We start from the raw sequence: 21995 nt of genomic DNA, 5'->3' as shown, positions 1-21995 counted from the left end.
ACCCATGCGCTAACGCACACACGCCAGTAAAGCCGTTTTCCCACATGCGTACCGGAAACTTACCTGTAAGTCAATATCGGACATTTCCCTTCACACCTCTCCTCTCGCATGTCGGAATCTAGCAGCGAAATTACCTGTATGTGGGTGGGGGGGCGGCACTGCAGAGCGAGTGGGGAGTGACGTGTCGGCAAAACTCCGAATGGTGAAATAAGTTTGCTTGTTTATCCGTTCACCTGCGTCGCGTTGAAGCACTTTTTACAGACTGGCTTCGTTTGATGTGTCCAGGCTTGCCTTCGCTGTCGGCAACGTAAGCAAAATACTTCCACAATTCGCTTCGTGCATTTGCTTCGTCTGTGTCCCTGTCGGGCTGTGACTGAAGGAGGAGGACGGACTGTGGCCAGAGAGCGAGCAGGCAGCAGAGAGGAGAGGGGAAAATCAGCACAGCACACCCACACATGAAGCTGACATAGGCTACTGCTCTTATTATCACAAGATCATTTCGCCAGTTTGCTTTAATGTGCGCGAATGATTAGATTATGCCCGCTGGAACATTAAGCAACGTGTGTACACCTCGCCCATGAGAGTGTCGCGGAAAATGACTGCACCCGTTTCTCACTAGTATCCGCTAAAGCGCATACCGCTCTTCTGACTGGGTCGAAAGTGGTGAAATGTCGGGGACGACGGGGTCGCGCTTATACCGGCACGGCGCCTTTCTCACATGCAGGCATTAGACCACGTTACAGTCATCTAGCGGTACAAAGCACATGTGGGAAAAGGGCTTGAGAGTCATACGTCATTGACTCCTGGCACATACAATGTCCTGGACATCCTGGGATTTTCACACAAACACACTCATGCAGACACACACACACACTCGCACACACACACTCGCACACACACACACACACTCGCACACATACATACAGTACATAGCTATAAATGCTTGGAGAAGGAGAAGCCATAGCCAAAGGGAAGGTGGTGTTGTATGTGTTGAGGTTACACCTCCCAGTGGAATATGGTGGAATTGCAGCTATTTGGAGCGACTCTCTATTGAACAAAACGGCCTGAAGCCATATTCTGCCTTCAGTCATACTGAAGCTGAAGTTCATCATAAATACTCCAGGGTGTCTGGGTAGTGTCGAGGTAAAAGCACTCCCCTACCATCACGGAGACCCGGGTTCAACTGGGGGAATAGCATGATCCTCCCATGCGCTAGGTCCTGCTGGTGAAACTCCTCACTCTCAGGTGAAAATAAGCGGCTGGCACATGTATCAGAGGAAGCATACGGCTCTACCCTGATCGGCAGAGGGCGTGGAGCAACGAGCAGGACAGCAGGGGAATTGGCCAAGTACAATTGGGGAAATTGGGAGACAAATGTGAAAAACACTTAATCTGAAAAAAAACGAAATCATAAATAGGCGACTCAAAGGCAAAATGTTGACAGTATATTTGTTTGCCTCCCAGGTACTCTATGAAGGTGGTGAAGGCGGCTGCTCAGGTGCTGAACACACTGTGGCAGTACAGAGATCTGCGGACCATCTATAAGAAAGTAAGCACATTGGATTGCAGTAATGTTGAGACACAGACAGACAATATACAGTAGTGGACATTTTACTCATCAATATGAATTGCTTTTAATACTGGGGAGAGACTGTGGGACTGCACAACATGACTTTTGAAACTGATTAGAAACTGTAAAAGGTTTGTTTACCTTAGTAATCTTGGTAAATGTGTATATTTTAGCTCAAAATTATCTTGTGAAAATTCCAAGCATAATTTCCACCTAAAAACCTGTGCTAAAAACTCAAACGAATGGAAAAATTGAATATAGCCAAGATTTAGACGGTCTAATAAATCAATAACTGTACCCTTAAAAATGCGGGTGCACCGTGAACAACACCGCCCTCATGTGGTGCATCACAGGAAGTTTTAAAATATTGGCTCTGTGTACACACAGCCAAGGCACTGTTCACCTTATGTAGCCCCGCCCACTTGACCCGTTTGTGTTACAACTTCCTGTTCAAAACGCCGGCTGTCTTACCTGCTGCTCAAACCAGAGATCATCTCTCTGGTCAAAGCTATAGTGACTCACTGGAAGCAGGATCAGCTCTGCCACAGGAAGTGTAAACACAATCAGTTCAGATTGTGTAAACACACACTTCCTGTTAGTCTCTCAAGCCAGTCTGTCTCTTCTACATATGGTGAATACAATAAACACAAAGGACTTTAGCAGCATGCAGCATTATTCTTGTTCTTCAAAGCACCACTTTAACCCTCTGTGCTGCCTGACAGGACGGATGGAACCAAAACCACTTCCTGACTCCGGTGTCAACACTAGAACGGGACAGGTTCAAGTCCCAGCCCACCCTCCCCACCAGCACCATACAGATGTCTCCAGTCAACCACCCTGGTAGGTTCAGCTGGCTTCCATGCCTTACCACACTATCATTGTAGAGGTGCTGATGAATGACAGTATCTTAGACCAAAATACCAAAGGCTGTAGACCAAAATAGTGCAGTCCACACATAAACACTGCCAGTGAAACAAGACGCGCTCTGGAATGTCATTTTGGAATGTATGTTTTTCTCTCCGCAGCTGGCAGTGCCACCTCGTCTCCTGCCATGCTGGGCATCAAAGAGCATAGAGAGATTATCAGAGATTATCAGAGGGCACAGTCGTCAACTATGCAATTTTATAATTACCAAGGGGACAACGCTGTCCATAAAAACCAATACACAGGTACTGGAAGCACACACACTTCACACAGCAGGCAGCCACTGCCCTGCGTACAGCTTGCATCAGTCAAGGATTTGGAATTGAACTGAAACCATATCAGCTATGTGCCACCAGACTGTCATCAAAGGATCCCCTCTGGGCCTCTCTGTGGAGGCTCTGATCCATTTTGATCCCACACAATGCTTCAACACCACCATGTCTTATCAGCCCCACAAGGCCTGCTAGCTGCTAGCCCTGCCTCCACTGTCAGCTACTTCAAACAAGCACTTGATGCTCTTTTGTATGTCTGCTGGAGATGGTCTGTGTAGCAGTAGAGTTGGACATCTCTTTTCTGGACACTCTACAAAGCAGTCACTGATAGTGGGCCCAAGGTGGACCATGCAGGCAGGGTGGGGGGGTGAGGGGGGTCAGGCTGTTCAGAAGCACTACAGCCAGACAAGCGCTCTCACCAACCCACGCTGGCTGGCTGGAGGAGTGGGAAGGCAGAGTAAACACAGTGACCTGCAACCTCAACACTCTGTGTGTGTGTGTGTGTGTGTGTGTGTGTGTGTGTGTGTGTGTGAGTGTGTGTGTGTGTGTGTGTGTGTGTGTGTGTGAGTGAGTGAGTGAGTGAGTGTGTGTGTGTGTGTGTGTGTGTGTGTGTGTGTGTGTGTGTGAGTGTGTGAGTGTGTGAGTGTGTGTGTGTGAGAGAGTGTGAGCGTGTGTGTGTGTGTGTGTGCACTACATAGCCAAGTGGAAATTAAGTTTCAGGATCCCGCCGGGCCGATAAAGTGCCAAGGAAAATAGCCATCCCATGGGCTACAGTATGTAAACAACAGAACAGCAGTAGCCAACTCTATAGTTTGGTGTTATTCTTCCCCCAGCAGCACATAGCACTACTTGACCCTGCTTTAGCACAATACAGACATCGGCCCCACGGGGATGTGGAGACTTTTTCACTCGTATGCTATGAAGTGTATTTGCAGCAGGTAATTCCATTTGATGTACAGCAACATTCATCTTTTGTTTCCAGGGTCTGGGAAGCCTTCTCCATATTACTACCCATCACCCACAAGAGAGGAGCCCAGAAGAACACAGGTGAATAGAATCTCACAGGTGAATAGTGCATCTGGGCACAACAATGACTCTACATGTCATTGTTACTACAGTCGTAACCATGAGAATGGTAAATGGTAAATGGCCTGCATTTGTATAGCGCTTTTATCCAAAGCGCTTTACAGTCAGTAGGTACATTCACCCATTCACACACTGATGGCGGCAGGTTACCACGCAGGGTGCTGGCACACCAACGGGAGCAATTTGGGGTTCAGTATCTTGCCCAAGGACACTTCGACATGCAGACTGGAGGAGCCGGGAATCGAACCATCGACCTCTTTTGTCCAAAGCGATTAGTGGACGACCCGCTCTACCTCCTGAGCTACAGCCGCCCCTACAGCTACAGCCCCCCCTAAACTAATTTTCAGGCAGAGCAGTTTGTTTGGAGTAAGGATGTGATTCAAAGCGACTACAGGAAACAAGCCCAAAATGCATTGTTTTATGGGTATAAGGAGACGGCTGGTGACATGAATATAGCCAGCAGATACTCAGAACACAACAAAACAAACTGAGGACAAACCACAGTCTCTTCTGATGCTCATAACCATCTGTTTTCTTCATGTTTTCTTAGCTGGTATGAACACATCTGTTTTCTTCATGTGTTCTTAGCTGGTATGAACACATGTTTTCTCCATGTGTTCTTAGCTGGTATGAACACATGTTTTCTCCATGTGTTCTTAGCTGGTATGAACACATCTGTTTTCTTCATGTTTTCTTAGCTGGTATGAACACATCTGTTTTCTTCATGTGTTCTTAGCTGCTATGAACACATCTGTTTTCTCCATGTGTTCTTAGCTGGTATGAACACATGTTTTCTCCATGTGTTCTTAGCTGGTATGAACACATGTTTTCTCCATGTGTTCTTAGCTGGTATGAACACATCTGTTTTCTTCATGTTTTCTTAGCTGGTATGAACACATCTGTTTTCTTCATGTGTTCTTAGCTGCTATGAACACATCTGTTTTCTCCATGTGTTCTTAGCTGGTATGAACACATGTTTTCTCCATGTGTTCTTAGCTGGTATGAACACATCTGTTTTCTTCATGTTTTCTTAGCTGGTATGAACACATCTGTTTTCTTCATGTTTTCTTAGCTGGTATGAACACATGTTTTCTCCATGTGTTCTTAGCTGGTATGAACACATGTTTTCTTCATGTGTTCTTAGCTGGTATGAACACATGTTTTCTTCATGTGTTCTTAGCTGGTATGAACACATGTTTTCTTCATGTGTTCTTAGCTGCTATGAACACATGTTTTCTCCATGTGTTCTTAGCTGGTATGAACACATGTTTTCTCCATGTGTTCTTAGCTGCTATGAACACATGTTTTCTTCATGTGTTCTTAGCTGGTATGAACACATGTTTTCTTCATGTGTTCTTAGCTGGTATGAACACATGTTTTCTTCATGTGTTCTTAGCTGCTATGAACACATGTTTTCTTCATGTGTTCTTAGCTGGTATGAACACATGTTTTCTCCATGTGTTCTTAGCTGGTATGAACACATGTTTTCTTCATGTGTTCTTAGCTGGTATGAACACATGTTTTCTTCATGTGTTCTTAGCTGGTATGAACACATGTTTTCTTCATGTGTTCTTAGCTGGTATGAACACATGTTTTCTTCATGTGTTCTTAGCTGGTATGAACACATGTTTTCTTCATGTGTTCTTAGCTGCTATGAACACATGTTTTCTCCATGTGTTCTTAGCTGGTATGAACACATGTTTTCTCCATGTGTTCTTAGCTGGTATGAACACATGTTTTCTTCATGTGTTCTTAGCTGGTATGAACACATGTTTTCTTCATGTGTTCTTAGCTGCTATGAACACATGTTTTCTTCATGTGTTCTTAGCTGCTATGAACACATGTTTTCTCCATGTGTTCTTAGCTGGTATGAACACATGTTTTCTTCATGTGTTCTTAGCTGCTATGAACACATGTTTTCTTCATGTGTTCTTAGCTGGTATGAACACATGTTTTCTCCATGTGTTCTTAGCTGCTATGAACACATGTTTTCTCCATGTGTTCTTAGCTGGTATGAACACATGTTTTCTCCATGTGTTCTTAGCTGGTATGAACACATGTTTTCTCCATGTGTTCTTAGCTGGTATGAACACATGTTTTCTCCATGTGTTCTTAGCTGGTATGAACACATGTTTTCTCCATGTGTTCTTAGCTGGTATGAACACATGTTTTCTTCATGTGTTCTTAGCTGGTATGAACACATGTTTTCTCCATGTGTTCTTAGCTGGTATGAACACATGTTTTCTTCATGTGTTCTTAGCTGGTATGAACACATGTTTTCTCCATGTGTTCTTAGCTGGTATGAACACATGTTTTCTCCATGTGTTCTTAGCTGGTATGAACACATGTTTTCTTCATGTGTTCTTAGCTGGTATGAACACATGTTTTCTCCATGTGTTCTTAGCTGGTATGAACACATGTTTTCTCCATGTGTTCTTAGCTGGTATGAACACATGTTTTCTCCATGTGTTCTTAGCTGGTATGAACACATGTTTTCTCCATGTGTTCTTAGCTGCTATGAACACATGTTTTCTTCATGTGTTCTTAGCTGGTATGAACACATGTTTTCTCCATGTGTTCTTAGCTGGTATGAACACATGTTTTCTCCATGTGTTCTTAGCTGGTATGAACACATCTGTTTTCTCCATGTGTTCTTAGCTGGTATGAACACATGTTTTCTTCATGTGTTCTTAGCTGGTATGAACACATGTTTTCTTCATGTGTTCTTAGCTGGTATGAACACATGTTTTCTCCATGTGTTCTTAGCTGGTATGAACACATGTTTTCTCCATGTGTTCTTAGCTGGTATGAACACATGTTTTCTTCATGTGTTCTTAGCTGGTATGAACACATGTTTTCTCCATGTGTTTTTAGCTGGTATGAACACATGTTTTCTCCATGTGTTCTTAGCTGGTATGAACACATCTGTTTTCTCCATGTGTTCTTAGCTGCTATGAACACATCTGTTTTCTCCATGTGTTCTTAGCTGCTATGAACACATGTTTTCTCCATGTGTTCTTAGCTGGTATGAACACATGTTTTCTCCATGTGTTCTTAGCAGCTAAGAACACATGTTTTCTTCATGTGTTCTTAGCTGGTATGAACACATGTTTTCTTCATGTGTTCTTAGCAGCTAAGAACACATGTTTTCTTCATGTGTTCTTAGCAGCTATGAACACATGTTTTCTTCATGTGTTCTTAGCTGGTATGAACACATGTTTTCTCCATGTGTTCTTAGCTGGTATGAACACATGTTTTCTCCATGTGTTCTTAGCTGCTATGAACACATCTGTTTTCTCCATGTGTTCTTAGCTGGTATGAACACATGTTTTCTCCATGTGTTCTTAGCTGGTATGAACACATGTTTTCTTCATGTGTTCTTAGCTGGTATGAACACATGTTTTCTCCATGTGTTCTTAGCAGCTAAGAACACATGTTTTCTCCATGTGTTCTTAGCTGGTATGAACACATCTGTTTTCTCCATGTGTTCTTAGCTGCTATGAACACATGTTTTCTCCATGTGTTCTTAGCTGGTATGAACACATCTGTTTTCTCCATGTGTTCTTAGCTGCTATGAACACATGTTTTCTCCATGTGTTCTTAGCTGGTATGAACACATCTGTTTTCTTCATGTGTTCTTGGCTGCTATGAACACATGTTTTCTTCATGTGTTCTTAGCTGGTATGAACACATGTTTTCTCCATGTGTTCTTAGCTGGTATGAACACATGTTTTCTTCATGTGTTCTTAGCTGGTATGAACACATGTTTTCTCCATGTGTTCTTAGCTGCTATGAACACATGTTTTCTCCATGTGTTCTTAGCTGCTATGAACACATCTGTTTTCTCCATGTGTTCTTAGCTGCTATGAACACATGTTTTCTCCATGTGTTCTTAGCTGCTAAGAACACATGTTTTCTTCATGTGTTCTTAGCTGCTATGAACACATGTTTTCTTCATGTGTTCTTAGCTGGTATGAACACATGTTTTCTCCATGTGTTCTTAGCTGCTATGAACACATGTTTTCTCCATGTGTTCTTAGCTGGTATGAACACATCTGTTTTCTCCATGTGTTCTTAGCTGGTATGAACACATGTTTTCTCCATGTGTTCTTAGCTGCTATGAACACATGTTTTCTCCATGTGTTCTTAGCTGCTATGAACACATCTGTTTTCTTCATGTGTTCTTAGCTGGTATGAACACATGTTTTCTTCATGTGTTCTTAGCTGGTATGAACACATGTTTTCTCCATGTGTTCTTAGCTGGTATGAACACATGTTTTCTCCATGTGTTCTTAGCTGCTATGAACACATGTTTTCTCCATGTGTTCTTAGCTGCTATGAACACATCTGTTTTCTCCATGTGTTCTTAGCTGGTATGAACACATGTTTTCTCCATGTGTTCTTAGCTGCTATGAACACATCTGTTTTCTCCATGTGTTCTTAGCTGCTATGAACACATGTTTTCTTCATGTGTTCTTAGCTGCTATGAACACATGTTTTCTCCATGTGTTCTTAGCTGGTATGAACACATGTTTTCTCCATGTGTTCTTAGCTGCTATGAACACATCTGTTTTCTCCATGTGTTCTTAGCTGGTATGAACACATGTTTTCTCCATGTGTTCTTAGCTGCTATGAACACATCTGTTTTCTCCATGTGTTCTTAGCTGCTATGAACACATCTGTTTTCTCCATGTGTTCATACCAGCTAAGAACACATGTTTTCTCCATGTGTTCTTAGCTGCTATGAACACATGTTTTCTCCATGTGTTCTTAGCTGCTATGAACACATCTGTTTTCTCCATGTGTTCTTAGCTGGTATGAACACATGTTTTCTTCATGTGTTCTTAGCTGCTATGAACACATCTGTTTTCTCCATGTGTTCTTAGCTGGTATGAACACATGTTTTCTCCATGTGTTCTTAGCTGGTATGAACACATGTTTTCTTCATGTGTTCTTAGCTGGTATGAACACATGTTTTCTCCATGTGTTCTTAGCTGCTATGAACACATCTGTTTTCTCCATGTGTTCTTAGCTGGTATGAACACATGTTTTCTTCATGTGTTCTTAGCTGCTATGAACACATGTTTTCTCCATGTGTTCTTAGCTGCTATGAACACATGTTTTCTTCATGTGTTCTTAGCTGCTATGAACACATCTGTTTTCTCCATGTGTTCTTAGCTGGTATGAACACATGTTTTCTCCATGTGTTCTTAGCTGGTATGAACACATGTTTTCTTCATGTGTTCTTAGCTGCTATGAACACATCTGTTTTCTCCATGTGTTCTTAGCTGGTATGAACACATGTTTTCTTCATGTGTTCTTAGCTGCTATGAACACATCTGTTTTCTCCATGTGTTCTTAGCTGGTATGAACACATGTTTTCTCCATGTGTTCTTAGCTGCTATGAACACATCTGTTTTCTCCATGTGTTCTTAGCTGGTATGAACACATGTTTTCTTCATGTGTTCTTAGCTGGTATGAACACATGTTTTCTTCATGTGTTCTTAGCTGGTATGAACACATGTTTTCTTCATGTGTTCTTAGCTGGTATGAACACATGTTTTCTTCATGTGTTCTTAGCTGCTATGAACACATGTTTTCTCCATGTGTTCTTAGCTGGTATGAACACATGTTTTCTCCATGTGTTCTTAGCTGGTATGAACACATGTTTTCTTCATGTGTTCTTAGCTGGTATGAACACATGTTTTCTTCATGTGTTCTTAGCTGGTATGAACACATGTTTTCTCCATGTGTTCTTAGCTGCTATGAACACATGTTTTCTCCATGTGTTCTTAGCTGCTATGAACACATCTGTTTTCTCCATGTGTTCTTAGCTGGTATGAACACATGTTTTCTCCATGTGTTCTTAGCTGGTATGAACACATGTTTTCTCCATGTGTTCTTAGCTGGTATGAACACATGTTTTCTTCATGTGTTCTTAGCTGGTATGAACACATGTTTTCTTCATGTGTTCTTAGCTGGTATGAACACATGTTTTCTCCATGTGTTCTTAGCTGGTATGAACACATGTTTTCTCCATGTGTTCTTAGCTGGTATGAACACATGTTTTCTCCATGTGTTCTTAGCTGGTATGAACACATCTGTTTTCTCCATGTGTTCTTAGCTGGTATGAACACATGTTTTCTTCATGTGTTCTTAGCTGGTATGAACACATGTTTTCTTCATGTGTTCTTAGCTGGTATGAACACATGTTTTCTCCATGTGTTCTTAGCTGGTATGAACACATGTTTTCTCCATGTGTTCTTAGCTGGTATGAACACATGTTTTCTTCATGTGTTCTTAGCTGGTATGAACACATGTTTTCTCCATGTGTTTTTAGCTGGTATGAACACATGTTTTCTCCATGTGTTCTTAGCTGGTATGAACACATCTGTTTTCTCCATGTGTTCTTAGCTGCTATGAACACATCTGTTTTCTCCATGTGTTCTTAGCTGCTATGAACACATGTTTTCTCCATGTGTTCTTAGCTGGTATGAACACATGTTTTCTCCATGTGTTCTTAGCAGCTAAGAACACATGTTTTCTTCATGTGTTCTTAGCTGGTATGAACACATGTTTTCTTCATGTGTTCTTAGCAGCTAAGAACACATGTTTTCTTCATGTGTTCTTAGCAGCTATGAACACATGTTTTCTTCATGTGTTCTTAGCTGGTATGAACACATGTTTTCTCCATGTGTTCTTAGCTGGTATGAACACATGTTTTCTCCATGTGTTCTTAGCTGCTATGAACACATCTGTTTTCTCCATGTGTTCTTAGCTGGTATGAACACATGTTTTCTCCATGTGTTCTTAGCTGGTATGAACACATGTTTTCTTCATGTGTTCTTAGCTGGTATGAACACATGTTTTCTCCATGTGTTCTTAGCAGCTAAGAACACATGTTTTCTCCATGTGTTCTTAGCTGGTATGAACACATCTGTTTTCTCCATGTGTTCTTAGCTGCTATGAACACATGTTTTCTCCATGTGTTCTTAGCTGGTATGAACACATCTGTTTTCTCCATGTGTTCTTAGCTGCTATGAACACATGTTTTCTCCATGTGTTCTTAGCTGGTATGAACACATCTGTTTTCTTCATGTGTTCTTGGCTGCTATGAACACATGTTTTCTTCATGTGTTCTTAGCTGGTATGAACACATGTTTTCTCCATGTGTTCTTAGCTGGTATGAACACATGTTTTCTTCATGTGTTCTTAGCTGGTATGAACACATGTTTTCTCCATGTGTTCTTAGCTGCTATGAACACATGTTTTCTCCATGTGTTCTTAGCTGCTATGAACACATCTGTTTTCTCCATGTGTTCTTAGCTGCTATGAACACATGTTTTCTCCATGTGTTCTTAGCTGCTAAGAACACATGTTTTCTTCATGTGTTCTTAGCTGCTATGAACACATGTTTTCTTCATGTGTTCTTAGCTGGTATGAACACATGTTTTCTCCATGTGTTCTTAGCTGCTATGAACACATGTTTTCTCCATGTGTTCTTAGCTGGTATGAACACATCTGTTTTCTCCATGTGTTCTTAGCTGGTATGAACACATGTTTTCTCCATGTGTTCTTAGCTGCTATGAACACATGTTTTCTCCATGTGTTCTTAGCTGCTATGAACACATCTGTTTTCTTCATGTGTTCTTAGCTGGTATGAACACATGTTTTCTTCATGTGTTCTTAGCTGGTATGAACACATGTTTTCTCCATGTGTTCTTAGCTGGTATGAACACATGTTTTCTCCATGTGTTCTTAGCTGCTATGAACACATGTTTTCTCCATGTGTTCTTAGCTGCTATGAACACATCTGTTTTCTCCATGTGTTCTTAGCTGGTATGAACACATGTTTTCTCCATGTGTTCTTAGCTGCTATGAACACATCTGTTTTCTCCATGTGTTCTTAGCTGCTATGAACACATGTTTTCTTCATGTGTTCTTAGCTGCTATGAACACATGTTTTCTCCATGTGTTCTTAGCTGGTATGAACACATGTTTTCTCCATGTGTTCTTAGCTGCTATGAACACATCTGTTTTCTCCATGTGTTCTTAGCTGGTATGAACACATGTTTTCTCCATGTGTTCTTAGCTGCTATGAACACATCTGTTTTCTCCATGTGTTCTTAGCTGCTATGAACACATCTGTTTTCTCCATGTGTTCATACCAGCTAAGAACACATGTTTTCTCCATGTGTTCTTAGCTGCTATGAACACATGTTTTCTCCATGTGTTCTTAGCTGCTATGAACACATCTGTTTTCTCCATGTGTTCTTAGCTGGTATGAACACATGTTTTCTTCATGTGTTCTTAGCTGCTATGAACACATCTGTTTTCTCCATGTGTTCTTAGCTGGTATGAACACATGTTTTCTCCATGTGTTCTTAGCTGGTATGAACACATGTTTTCTTCATGTGTTCTTAGCTGGTATGAACACATGTTTTCTCCATGTGTTCTTAGCTGCTATGAACACATCTGTTTTCTCCATGTGTTCTTAGCTGGTATGAACACATGTTTTCTTCATGTGTTCTTAGCTGCTATGAACACATGTTTTCTCCATGTGTTCTTAGCTGCTATGAACACATGTTTTCTTCATGTGTTCTTAGCTGCTATGAACACATCTGTTTTCTCCATGTGTTCTTAGCTGGTATGAACACATGTTTTCTCCATGTGTTCTTAGCTGGTATGAACACATGTTTTCTTCATGTGTTCTTAGCTGCTATGAACACATCTGTTTTCTCCATGTGTTCTTAGCTGGTATGAACACATGTTTTCTTCATGTGTTCTTAGCTGCTATGAACACATCTGTTTTCTCCATGTGTTCTTAGCTGGTATGAACACATGTTTTCTCCATGTGTTCTTAGCTGCTATGAACACATCTGTTTTCTCCATGTGTTCTTAGCTGGTATGAACACATGTTTTCTTCATGTGTTCTTAGCTGGTATGAACACATGTTTTCTTCATGTGTTCTTAGCTGGTATGAACACATGTTTTCTTCATGTGTTCTTAGCTGGTATGAACACATGTTTTCTTCATGTGTTCTTAGCTGCTATGAACACATGTTTTCTCCATGTGTTCTTAGCTGGTATGAACACATGTTTTCTCCATGTGTTCTTAGCTGGTATGAACACATGTTTTCTTCATGTGTTCTTAGCTGGTATGAACACATGTTTTCTTCATGTGTTCTTAGCTGGTATGAACACATGTTTTCTCCATGTGTTCTTAGCTGCTATGAACACATGTTTTCTCCATGTGTTCTTAGCTGCTATGAACACATCTGTTTTCTCCATGTGTTCTTAGCTGGTATGAACACATGTTTTCTCCATGTGTTCTTAGCTGCTATGAACACATCTGTTTTCTCCATGTGTTCTTAGCTGGTATGAACACATGTTTTCTTCATGTGTTCTTAGCTGGTATGAACACATGTTTTCTCCATGTGTTCTTAGCTGGTATGAACACATGTTTTCTCCATGTGTTCTTAGCTGCTATGAACACATGTTTTCTTCATGTGTTCTTAGCTGCTATGAACACATGTTTTCTTCATGTGTTCTTAGCTGCTATGAACACATGTTTTCTTCATGTGTTCTTAGCTGCTATGAACACATGTTTTCTCCATGTGTTCTTAGCTGCTATGAACACATGTTTTCTTCATGTGTTCTTAGCTGGTATGAACACATGTTTTCTCCATGTGTTCTTAGCTGGTATGAACACATGTTTTCTCCATGTGTTCTTAGCTGCTATGAACACATCTGTTTTCTCCATGTGTTCTTAGCTGGTATGAACACATGTTTTCTCCATGTGTTCTTAGCTGGTATGAACACATGTTTTCTCCATGTGTTCTTAGCTGGTATGAACACATCTGTTTTCTCCATGTGTTCTTAGCTGCTATGAACACCACAGAAGGTCAAATCAGGCAGAGTTCATCATGCGTAACTAAAGTTACAGTGACTGGAATCCGGATGTATTTTACCCAGTTGCCATAATCTCTAACCGAGCAAAATGACAGCTTCCCAAAATCAACAAGCTGCCCTGGTTTGCTTGTAATGACCTCTGTCAATAATGATGGAAGCAAGTATTGGTTTTGGTTTCACCTTTGTCTTTTTCTGTTTGTTAGCAAGATATCTCATGAAATAGATTTGTCTGAAATCTTTGGTCTCAGATAGCCTTCCTAACCCTAACCCTAACCCTAACCCTAACCCTAACCCTAACCCTATAGCCTTTGGTCTCAGATAGCCTTCCTAACCCTAACCCTATAGCCTTTGGTCTCAGATAGCCTTCCTAACCCTAACCCTATAGCCTTTGGTCTCAGATAGCCTTCCTAACCCTAACCCTATAGCCTTTGGTCTCAGATAGCCTTCCTAACCCTAACCCTATAGCCTTTGGTCTCAGATAGCCTTCCTAACCCTAACCCTATAGCCTTTGGTCTCAGATAGCCTTCCTAACCCTATAGCCTTTGGTCTCAGATAGCCTTCCTAACCCTAACCCTATAGCCTTTGGTCTCAGATAGCCTTCCTAACCCTAACCCTATAGCCTTTGGTCTCAGATAGCCTTCCTAACCCTAACCCTATAGCCTTTGGTCTCAGATAGCCTTCCTAACCCTAACCCTATAGCCTTTGGTCTCAGATAGCCTTCCTAACCCTAACCCTATAGCCTTTGGTCTCAGATAGCCTTCCTAACCCTAACCCTATAGCCTTTGGTCTCAGATAGCCTTCCTAACCCTAACCCTATAGCCTCTGGTCTCAGATAGCCTTCCTAACCCTAACCCTATAGCCTTTGGTCTCAGATAGCCTTCCTAACCCTAACCCTATAGCCTTTGGTCTCAGATAGCCTTCCTAACCCTAACCCTATAGCCTTTGGTCTCAGATAGCCTTCCTAACCCTAACCCTATAGCCTTTGGTCTCAGATAGCCTTCCTAACCCTAACCCTATAGCCTTTGGTCTCAGATAGCCTTCCTAACCCTAACCCTATAGCCTTTGGTCTCAGATAGCCTTCCTAACCCTAACCCTATAGCCTTTGGTCTCAGATAGCCTTCCTAACCCTAACCCTATAGCCTCTGGTCTCAGATAGCCTTCCTAACCCTAACCCTATAGCCTTTGGTCTCAGATAGCCTTCCTAACCCTAACCCTATAGCCTTTGGTCTCAGATAGCCTTCCTAACCCTAACCCTATAGCCTTTGGTCTCAGATAGCCTTCCTAACCCTAACCCTATAGCCTTTGGTCTCAGATAGCCTTCCTAACCCTAACCCTATAGCCTTTGGTCTCAGATAGCCTTCCTAACCCTAACCCTATAGCCTTTGGTCTCAGATAGCCTTCCTAACCCTAACCCTATAGCCTTTGGTCTCAGATAGCCTTCCTAACCCTAACCCTATAGCCTTTGGTCTCAGATAGCCTTCCTAACCCTAACCCTATAGCCTTTGGTCTCAGATAGCCTTCCTAACCCTAACCCTATAGCCTTTGGTCTCAGATAGCCTTCCTAACCCTAACCCTATAGCCTTTGGTCTCAGATAGCCTTCCTAACCCTAACCCTATAGCCTTTGGTCTCAGATAGCCTTCCTAACCCTAACCCTATAGCCTTTGGTCTCAGATAGCCTTCCTAACCCTAACCCTATAGCCTTTGGTCTCAGATAGCCTTCCTAACCCTAACCCTATAGCCTTTGGTCTCAGATAGCCTTCCTAACCCTAACCCTATAGCCTTTGGTCTCAGATAGCCTTCCTAACCCTAACCCTATAGCCTTTGGTCTCAGATAGCCTTCCTAACCCTAACCCTATAGCCTTTGGTCTCAGATAGCCTTCCTAACCCTAACCCTATAGCCTTTGGTCTCAGATAGCCTTCCTAACCCTAACCCTATAGCCTTTGGTCTCAGATAGCCTTCCTAACCCTAACCCTATAGCCTTTGGTCTCAGATAGCCTTCCTAACCCTAACCCTATAGCCTTTGGTCTCAGATAGCCTTCCTAACCCTAACCCTATAGCCTTTGGTCTCAGATAGCCTTCCTAACCCTAACCCTATAGCCTTTGGTCTCAGATAGCCTTCCTAACCCTAACCCTATAGCCTTTGGTCTCAGATAGCCTTCCTAACCCTAACCCTATAGCCTTTGGTCTCAGATAGCCTTCCTAACCCTAACCCTATAGCCTTTGGTCTCAGATAGCCTTCCTAACCCTAACCCTATAGCCTTTGGTCTCAGATAGCCTTCCTAACCCTAACCCTATAGCCTTTGGTCTCAGATAGCCTTCCTAACCCTAACCCTATAGCCTTTGGTCTCAGATAGCCTTCCTAACCCTAACCCTATAGCCTTTGGTCTCAGATAGCCTTCCTAACCCTAACCCTATAGCCTTTGGTCTCAGATAGCCTTCCTAACCCTAACCCTATAGCCTTTGGTCTCAGATAGCCTTCCTAACCCTAACCCTATAGCCTTTGGTCTCAGATAGCCTTCCTAACCCTAACCCTATAGCCTTTGGTCTCAGATAGCCTTCCTAACCCTAACCCTATAGCCTTTGGTCTCAGATAGCCTTCCTAACCCTAACCCTATAGCCTTTGGTCTCAGATAGCCTTCCTAACCCTAACCCTATAGCCTTTGGTCTCAGATAGCCTTCCTAACCCTAACCCTATAGCCTTTGGTCTCAGATAGCCTTCCTAACCCTAACCCTATAGCCTTTGGTCTCAGATAGCCTTCCTAACCCTAACCCTATAGCCTTTGGTCTCAGATAGCCTTCCTAACCCTAACCCTATAGCCTTTGGTCTCAGATAGCCTTCCTAACCCTAACCCTATAGCCTTTGGTCTCAGATAGCCTTCCTAACCCTAACCCTATAGCCTTTGGTCTCAGATAGCCTTCCTAACCCTAACCCTATAGCCTTTGGTCTCAGATAGCCTTCCTAACCCTAACCCTATAGCCTTTGGTCTCAGAATCACTTGAATAGATTTTTGTAATGATCCGGATCTGGGATTTCCGCCTTTACATGATAATCGCTTTTTGTCCTGTTTTTGTCCTAATCGTATTTGGTCTATTATGCTCTGCTCAAGTACATCTGGGACCTCCATGTCAGCTGCTAAACAGCTGCTAAACAGCATAAACATCTGTTGCATTTCTCACAACATATCATCTGAAAAGACAAACATAAACCATTATGGAGGATGCAGCTTTGCAAAGTGGCAGATTGTTAAGTGTTGGCTTCTAGTTGGGCATTGTGAACCTAAACGCACCAAATACAAGCAAACGTTTCCACTATAGTTCAGAGCAAAAGAAAACGGTAGGTGTGATGATCTCACACCTAGAAAATAAGGGTTTCTTCAAGGAGTTCTTTGATAGTATTTGGGGCAAGAGCCTTGTTTGACATCCCTCCATGGCAGCACTGTCAAACTCTTCCACCCCACTACACTAACACAAGGAGACTGACACGCATTTCAGTGTGGAGGAACGACCCAGCACATCAGCCTTTGTCTGAGCCAGAGTGGATGTGACTGCTGGAATAGGGATGGTCTGGGTGCATCTCAGACACCTGTCAGTGTTGGATACATCCATGCGTACCCACTCAGATAGCAGCCACAATGAGAAGGAGAGAGAGAGAGAGCTCTCTCGTGATCTTCATCTCATCACAGGCAGAGCAGTTAATGTGCGAGGACAGTCACCATATTATACCCCGGCATTTATTTCACACATTTCCACCTCTCTTTGGGGATTCGATCATAGATCTTGTTAAAAGCCGTTGTCCGTTGCGTTCGCTGTCAGAGGGCTGCTGCGTCGAAGCTGATCGATCAACTTGGTGGCTGATAAATCTCAGCCAGAAAAAAGTGCACTTCGAAGGAAACTGCTGAGATGTTACAAACTACTTGCAATATATATTATTACACCTCACTATTGTAATATGTATACAGCAATGTAGACGTTATATTGTATATTGCTGGCAGAAAACAGGAATGTTTTGCCGGTTTTGTGGCTGTAAATCTCCCCATTCGTGTCAAGTGGAAGATCGTTTTCCTGTATTTTTCCTGCTCTTTGGTGCTCCTCAGCATGTCTCTGTAGGGCTGGGCGATATGGTTGAAATCAATTTCATGATAATGACGACGTTGTTATTTCCTCTAACAGGTGTGATGTTAAACAAAATAGAAATATTCAAATTATATTCCTTAAAAAAATTTTCATTCTTCATTTTGTCAATTTAAAGTGAGTAAAATTTGCTTTGTTAACATCAATTTGGACAGCAGAAATGTGTGTCACGATATCCCCAAATCACCATATCATCACGATATGATTCCACAGAAAGACGATAAACGATAACATTGAATTATCGCCCAGGCCTACTTCCCTGTCAAAAGCAGTTAATCAGAGCATCCTGTCTTTCTTCTTCTTCTGCAGCCTATGTACTACACGGAGGACCCAAGCAGGAGGAACTACGACACCTACAGAATGTACGTGCAGCACCCTCACGGCTACGATGACCCCTACATGGAGGAGGTCATCACCTATCCCCCCACGGTGGACTACAGCTCCCAGCCTCACGGACTGAAATCCACCACCAACTATGTGGACTTTTACTCTAGCACACGGAGGCCTTCCTACAGGGCAGAGCAGTACCCCGGCTCTCCTGACTCCTGGGTATAGGTCTGGGGGATGTCAGGGGTGGAGGGGAGGGGCACACTAAAACTGATGAACTTTCATGAACTTTTCTTTGTGAGGGTGTTTGTTTTTAAACTGAATGTTGTGGGGGAGGAGTTCAAGCGAGCGATGGCAGATGGAAAGATGGAATGTGCGCCAAAGAAGGAAATCAAGGAATGTTGTTTTTTGTTTTTTTTTGTTTTTGACTAAAAAGCAGATGGAATCATGCAGGGGGTTTTGTTGTTGATGGACGCTACCGGACACTATGTGAGAGACGTACGTCTGTCCGCTCTGTCTAGGTGTTAAGTTTGATTTTCTTGATGAAACTCGTAGCTGTGATAGCATGGTGAAGGTGTGAGTCATGTGAGGAAAAGGTATGCGAAAATGAGTCAAGATGGAGAATGTGTATGTGTATGTGCCGAAGCCAAAATAGATCATGAACTCTATCTGTAAAAAAAAAAACTAATAGTAAACTAATGATGTTAGTTTGTACAGAGGGAACAAATTGTATTCGTACTTAATGTTGAAGTTGTGTATGCCATGGAGTCTTGTACATTTCCTTCATTTTATTGTAAATACTGAAAAAATAACATGTTACCGGGTTTACACTCATCAGCACTGGTCAAAAAAACTTGTGCCATGTTAAATCTCTATAGATAGATAAATATATGAAGACATTAAGAGATGTGGGAAAAGATGGCATCCTAACACAACCACGCAAAGATAATAAAAGTTCATTTTTGTTTTTTAAACACATTGTGTAATTGCAGATCTTTTTGTAAATATTCCATGAGAAAAATGTTTCATTCCATCAGGTTTATCTGGACGAACATCAGCAGAGCAGAGAGGTGACTCAAAACAGAGGACCTGGAGCCGGTTGCACAAAGCACCTTTTCCTTAGAGTCCGAGTTAAGGTGACCATCAAATAAACTTGGTTGCACAGAACACCCTTAAATCTTCTCCTTATAGTTAAACATTTGAAGGAAGCCATAAGCACAAGATTTAAGGGTGTGACTCTAAGGAAAATCTTAACTTTAGGTGCTTTGTGCAACCGGCCCCTGGATTCAAGCCCGTTTGCCAGAAGCTACGCTGCTGAAGTGCCCTTGAGCCACACACTTAGTCTGCAGTTACTCACAGAATAAAATATATTATTTCAGTATGGTGGTTCTGTCCGGTCAAAGGGACAGCGTTTTGTGAAGGTAAGCTACATTATCATCTTTTATCTAAAAAGGTACCCTAATGACCAGTTACTGTATATATCTTAGTATGTACATTGTAACATTTGAACCTTGTAGTAGCCTACTGAGCTACATTTTTATATCAAGAATGTATTTAGACTTGAATAGAATTTAACTTGCCTACTTTTACATAATGATTATATAGGTTTTTTCACAAACATCAATGAACAACGGCCGGTCAATGCATACATTTTAAGGTTTCAAAGGTAATATTTTTAGGCAAGCTATGTTGTGTCTAGTAAACTTCCTAAATCAACACCAAGAGCTTGTATGAAAGAGTGAAACTTCTCAAAGAAGTTCAGGACACACCCTTTCTGTTGTCTTCAGTCCCCTTTTACACATTCTGAATGTGGTATGCCTGCAGACAGAGTGCATGCTCAGATCATGAATATTTATCAGCACATCATGCAGAGCAATATCAACACTGCTCGCTAGGTGGTGATGCAGACCATGTGCAAAGTGGAACGTCACTTCCTGCTTCAGCACTGTACCAGAGATTTTCATCCGCCATTCATTTTCCCATAGACGTTTCGTAAAATGCGTATAAAATAGTTTTACTTCGTCGAACCAAACGGTTCAGCTAACGCTATAATCGGGAGAGACCATAGAACATTTCACTCGGACCAAAACTTAAAAAAACAACATTGAACAAATATTTTCTTTAAAAATAGGGAGACTCCTGCAAGTGTTGGCAGGTATGATGTCAAATGTATGGCCCTTCACTTACTTGATGTAAATCAGTATGGTGGAAAGAATTGCCCACCCGATGCCCTTGGGACGGGTCAAACTGATCACTATAAGCAGATGATCACTATAAGCGATTTCTTTCTTTTTCATGCAATTACCATCTAATTGACATTTGTATGTATTACATGAATACAGTAGGCTACATATTAAGTAAAGGAATGTTATTGACTTAAAAAATCCATACAGTAAATTAGGCCTCCTGCTGTTTCAAACACAGCGGTCTCGTGAAGACAGATCATGCTGTGATCTCTCCACAGACAGAGATGCTGCGATCTCTCCATATATACAGTACAGACAGGCATGCACCGAGTATCACTGCTGTATCTTGTGCGCTCATTTTTAGCAGTTTGTAAGGACAAAAATAATAAAATTACTGTAGTAAAAAAAGTTCTTAGGTGGGACAAGGCCCAAAATGATCACTGTAAGCAGAGTATTGATTACTGTAAGCAGATTATTTAAACAGCATGTGTATAGGAATGATTCAGGACAAAGCTTTTTGATGAATATAAGCGGTTGATCACTATAACCGTGAACACTAAGCCGCGGATTCCACTGTATTTGAAGCTATCTATCAGCAGACCCAACTGCAAAAGTAGGTTCCAACCCCTAGAGGGCACTCTCACGACATGAAAATTACATAGTGTGTAGAATTAGTTTACTCTCAAATGTGGAGATTTTACCCAGACTCCTTTAGCATTGGCTTAAAGCTGGGAAAAAAGTGTTTTAGGAAGAAGGTGGAGGAGTGCAAAACACCAAACTTCATCAAGAAAAGCAAGAATCATTTAATACATTTATTTACAGGACAATCTATATAAAACATCTACAAAATACAACAATTATTTACATTACAGTTTATTAACATAACATATTTATTAAGATAACATTTATTTAATAATAATAATAATAATAAAGAAAACTGAACTTGGGATTTACAAGAAAATCTATATAAAACAATTAGGTGTGATGTTAAACAAAATAGAAATATTCAAATTATATTCCTTAAAAAAGGTTTCATTCTTCATTTTGTCAAGTGAGTAAAATTTGCTTTGTTAACATCAATTTGGACAGCAGAAATGTGTGTCACGATATCCCCAAATCACCATATCATCACGATATGATTCCACAGAAAGACGATAAACGATAACATTGAATTATCGCCCAGGCCTACTTCCCTGTCAAAACCAGTACATCAGAGCATCCTGTCTTTCTTCTTCTTCTGCAGCCTATGTACTACACGGAGGACCCAAGCAGGAGGAACTACGACACCTACAGAATGTACGTGCAGCACCCTCACGGCTACGATGACCCCTACATGGAGGAGGTCATCACCTATCCCCCCACGGTGGACTACAGCTCCCAGCCTCACGGACTGAAATCCACCACCAACTATGTGGACTTTTATTCTAGCACACGGAGGCCTTCCTACAGGGCAGAGCAGTACCCCGGCTCTCCTGACTCCTGGGTATAGGTCTGGGGGATGTCAGGGGTGAGGGAGGGGTGGAGGGGAGGGGCACACTAAAACTGATGAACTTTCATGAACTTTTCTTTGTGAGGGTGTTTGTTTT

General features: G+C 41.8%; 1 protein-coding gene across 3 annotated transcripts in view; it reads left to right on the top strand.

Moving 5' to 3' along the window:
* Positions 1 to 18956, top strand: part of LOC310781274 (plakophilin-4-like) — a 170354-nt gene extending 151398 nt beyond the window's left edge. For 2 of the 3 annotated variants that reach the window (XM_083641863.1, XM_083641862.1), the window contains exons 18-22: positions 1465 to 1549; positions 2293 to 2410; positions 2596 to 2739; positions 3749 to 3831; positions 18206 to 18956. In XM_083641863.1, the coding sequence (XP_083497989.1) occupies positions 1465 to 1549; positions 2293 to 2410; positions 2596 to 2739; positions 3749 to 3831; positions 18206 to 18451 (676 nt within the window). In that variant the 3' untranslated portion in view covers positions 18452 to 18956. The remainder of the gene's footprint in view (positions 1 to 1464; positions 1550 to 2292; positions 2411 to 2595; positions 2740 to 3748; positions 3832 to 18205) is intronic. The other variant, XM_083641864.1, reaches the window with a different exon arrangement.
* The last annotated feature ends 3039 nt before the right edge of the window (positions 18957 to 21995 follow it).

Source organism: Poromitra crassiceps, assembly GCF_964638095.1.
Source record: "Poromitra crassiceps genome assembly, chromosome: 8".
NCBI lineage: Eukaryota > Metazoa > Chordata > Actinopteri > Beryciformes > Melamphaidae > Poromitra > Poromitra crassiceps.
This window is presented reverse-complemented; position numbering and strand designations above follow the sequence as displayed.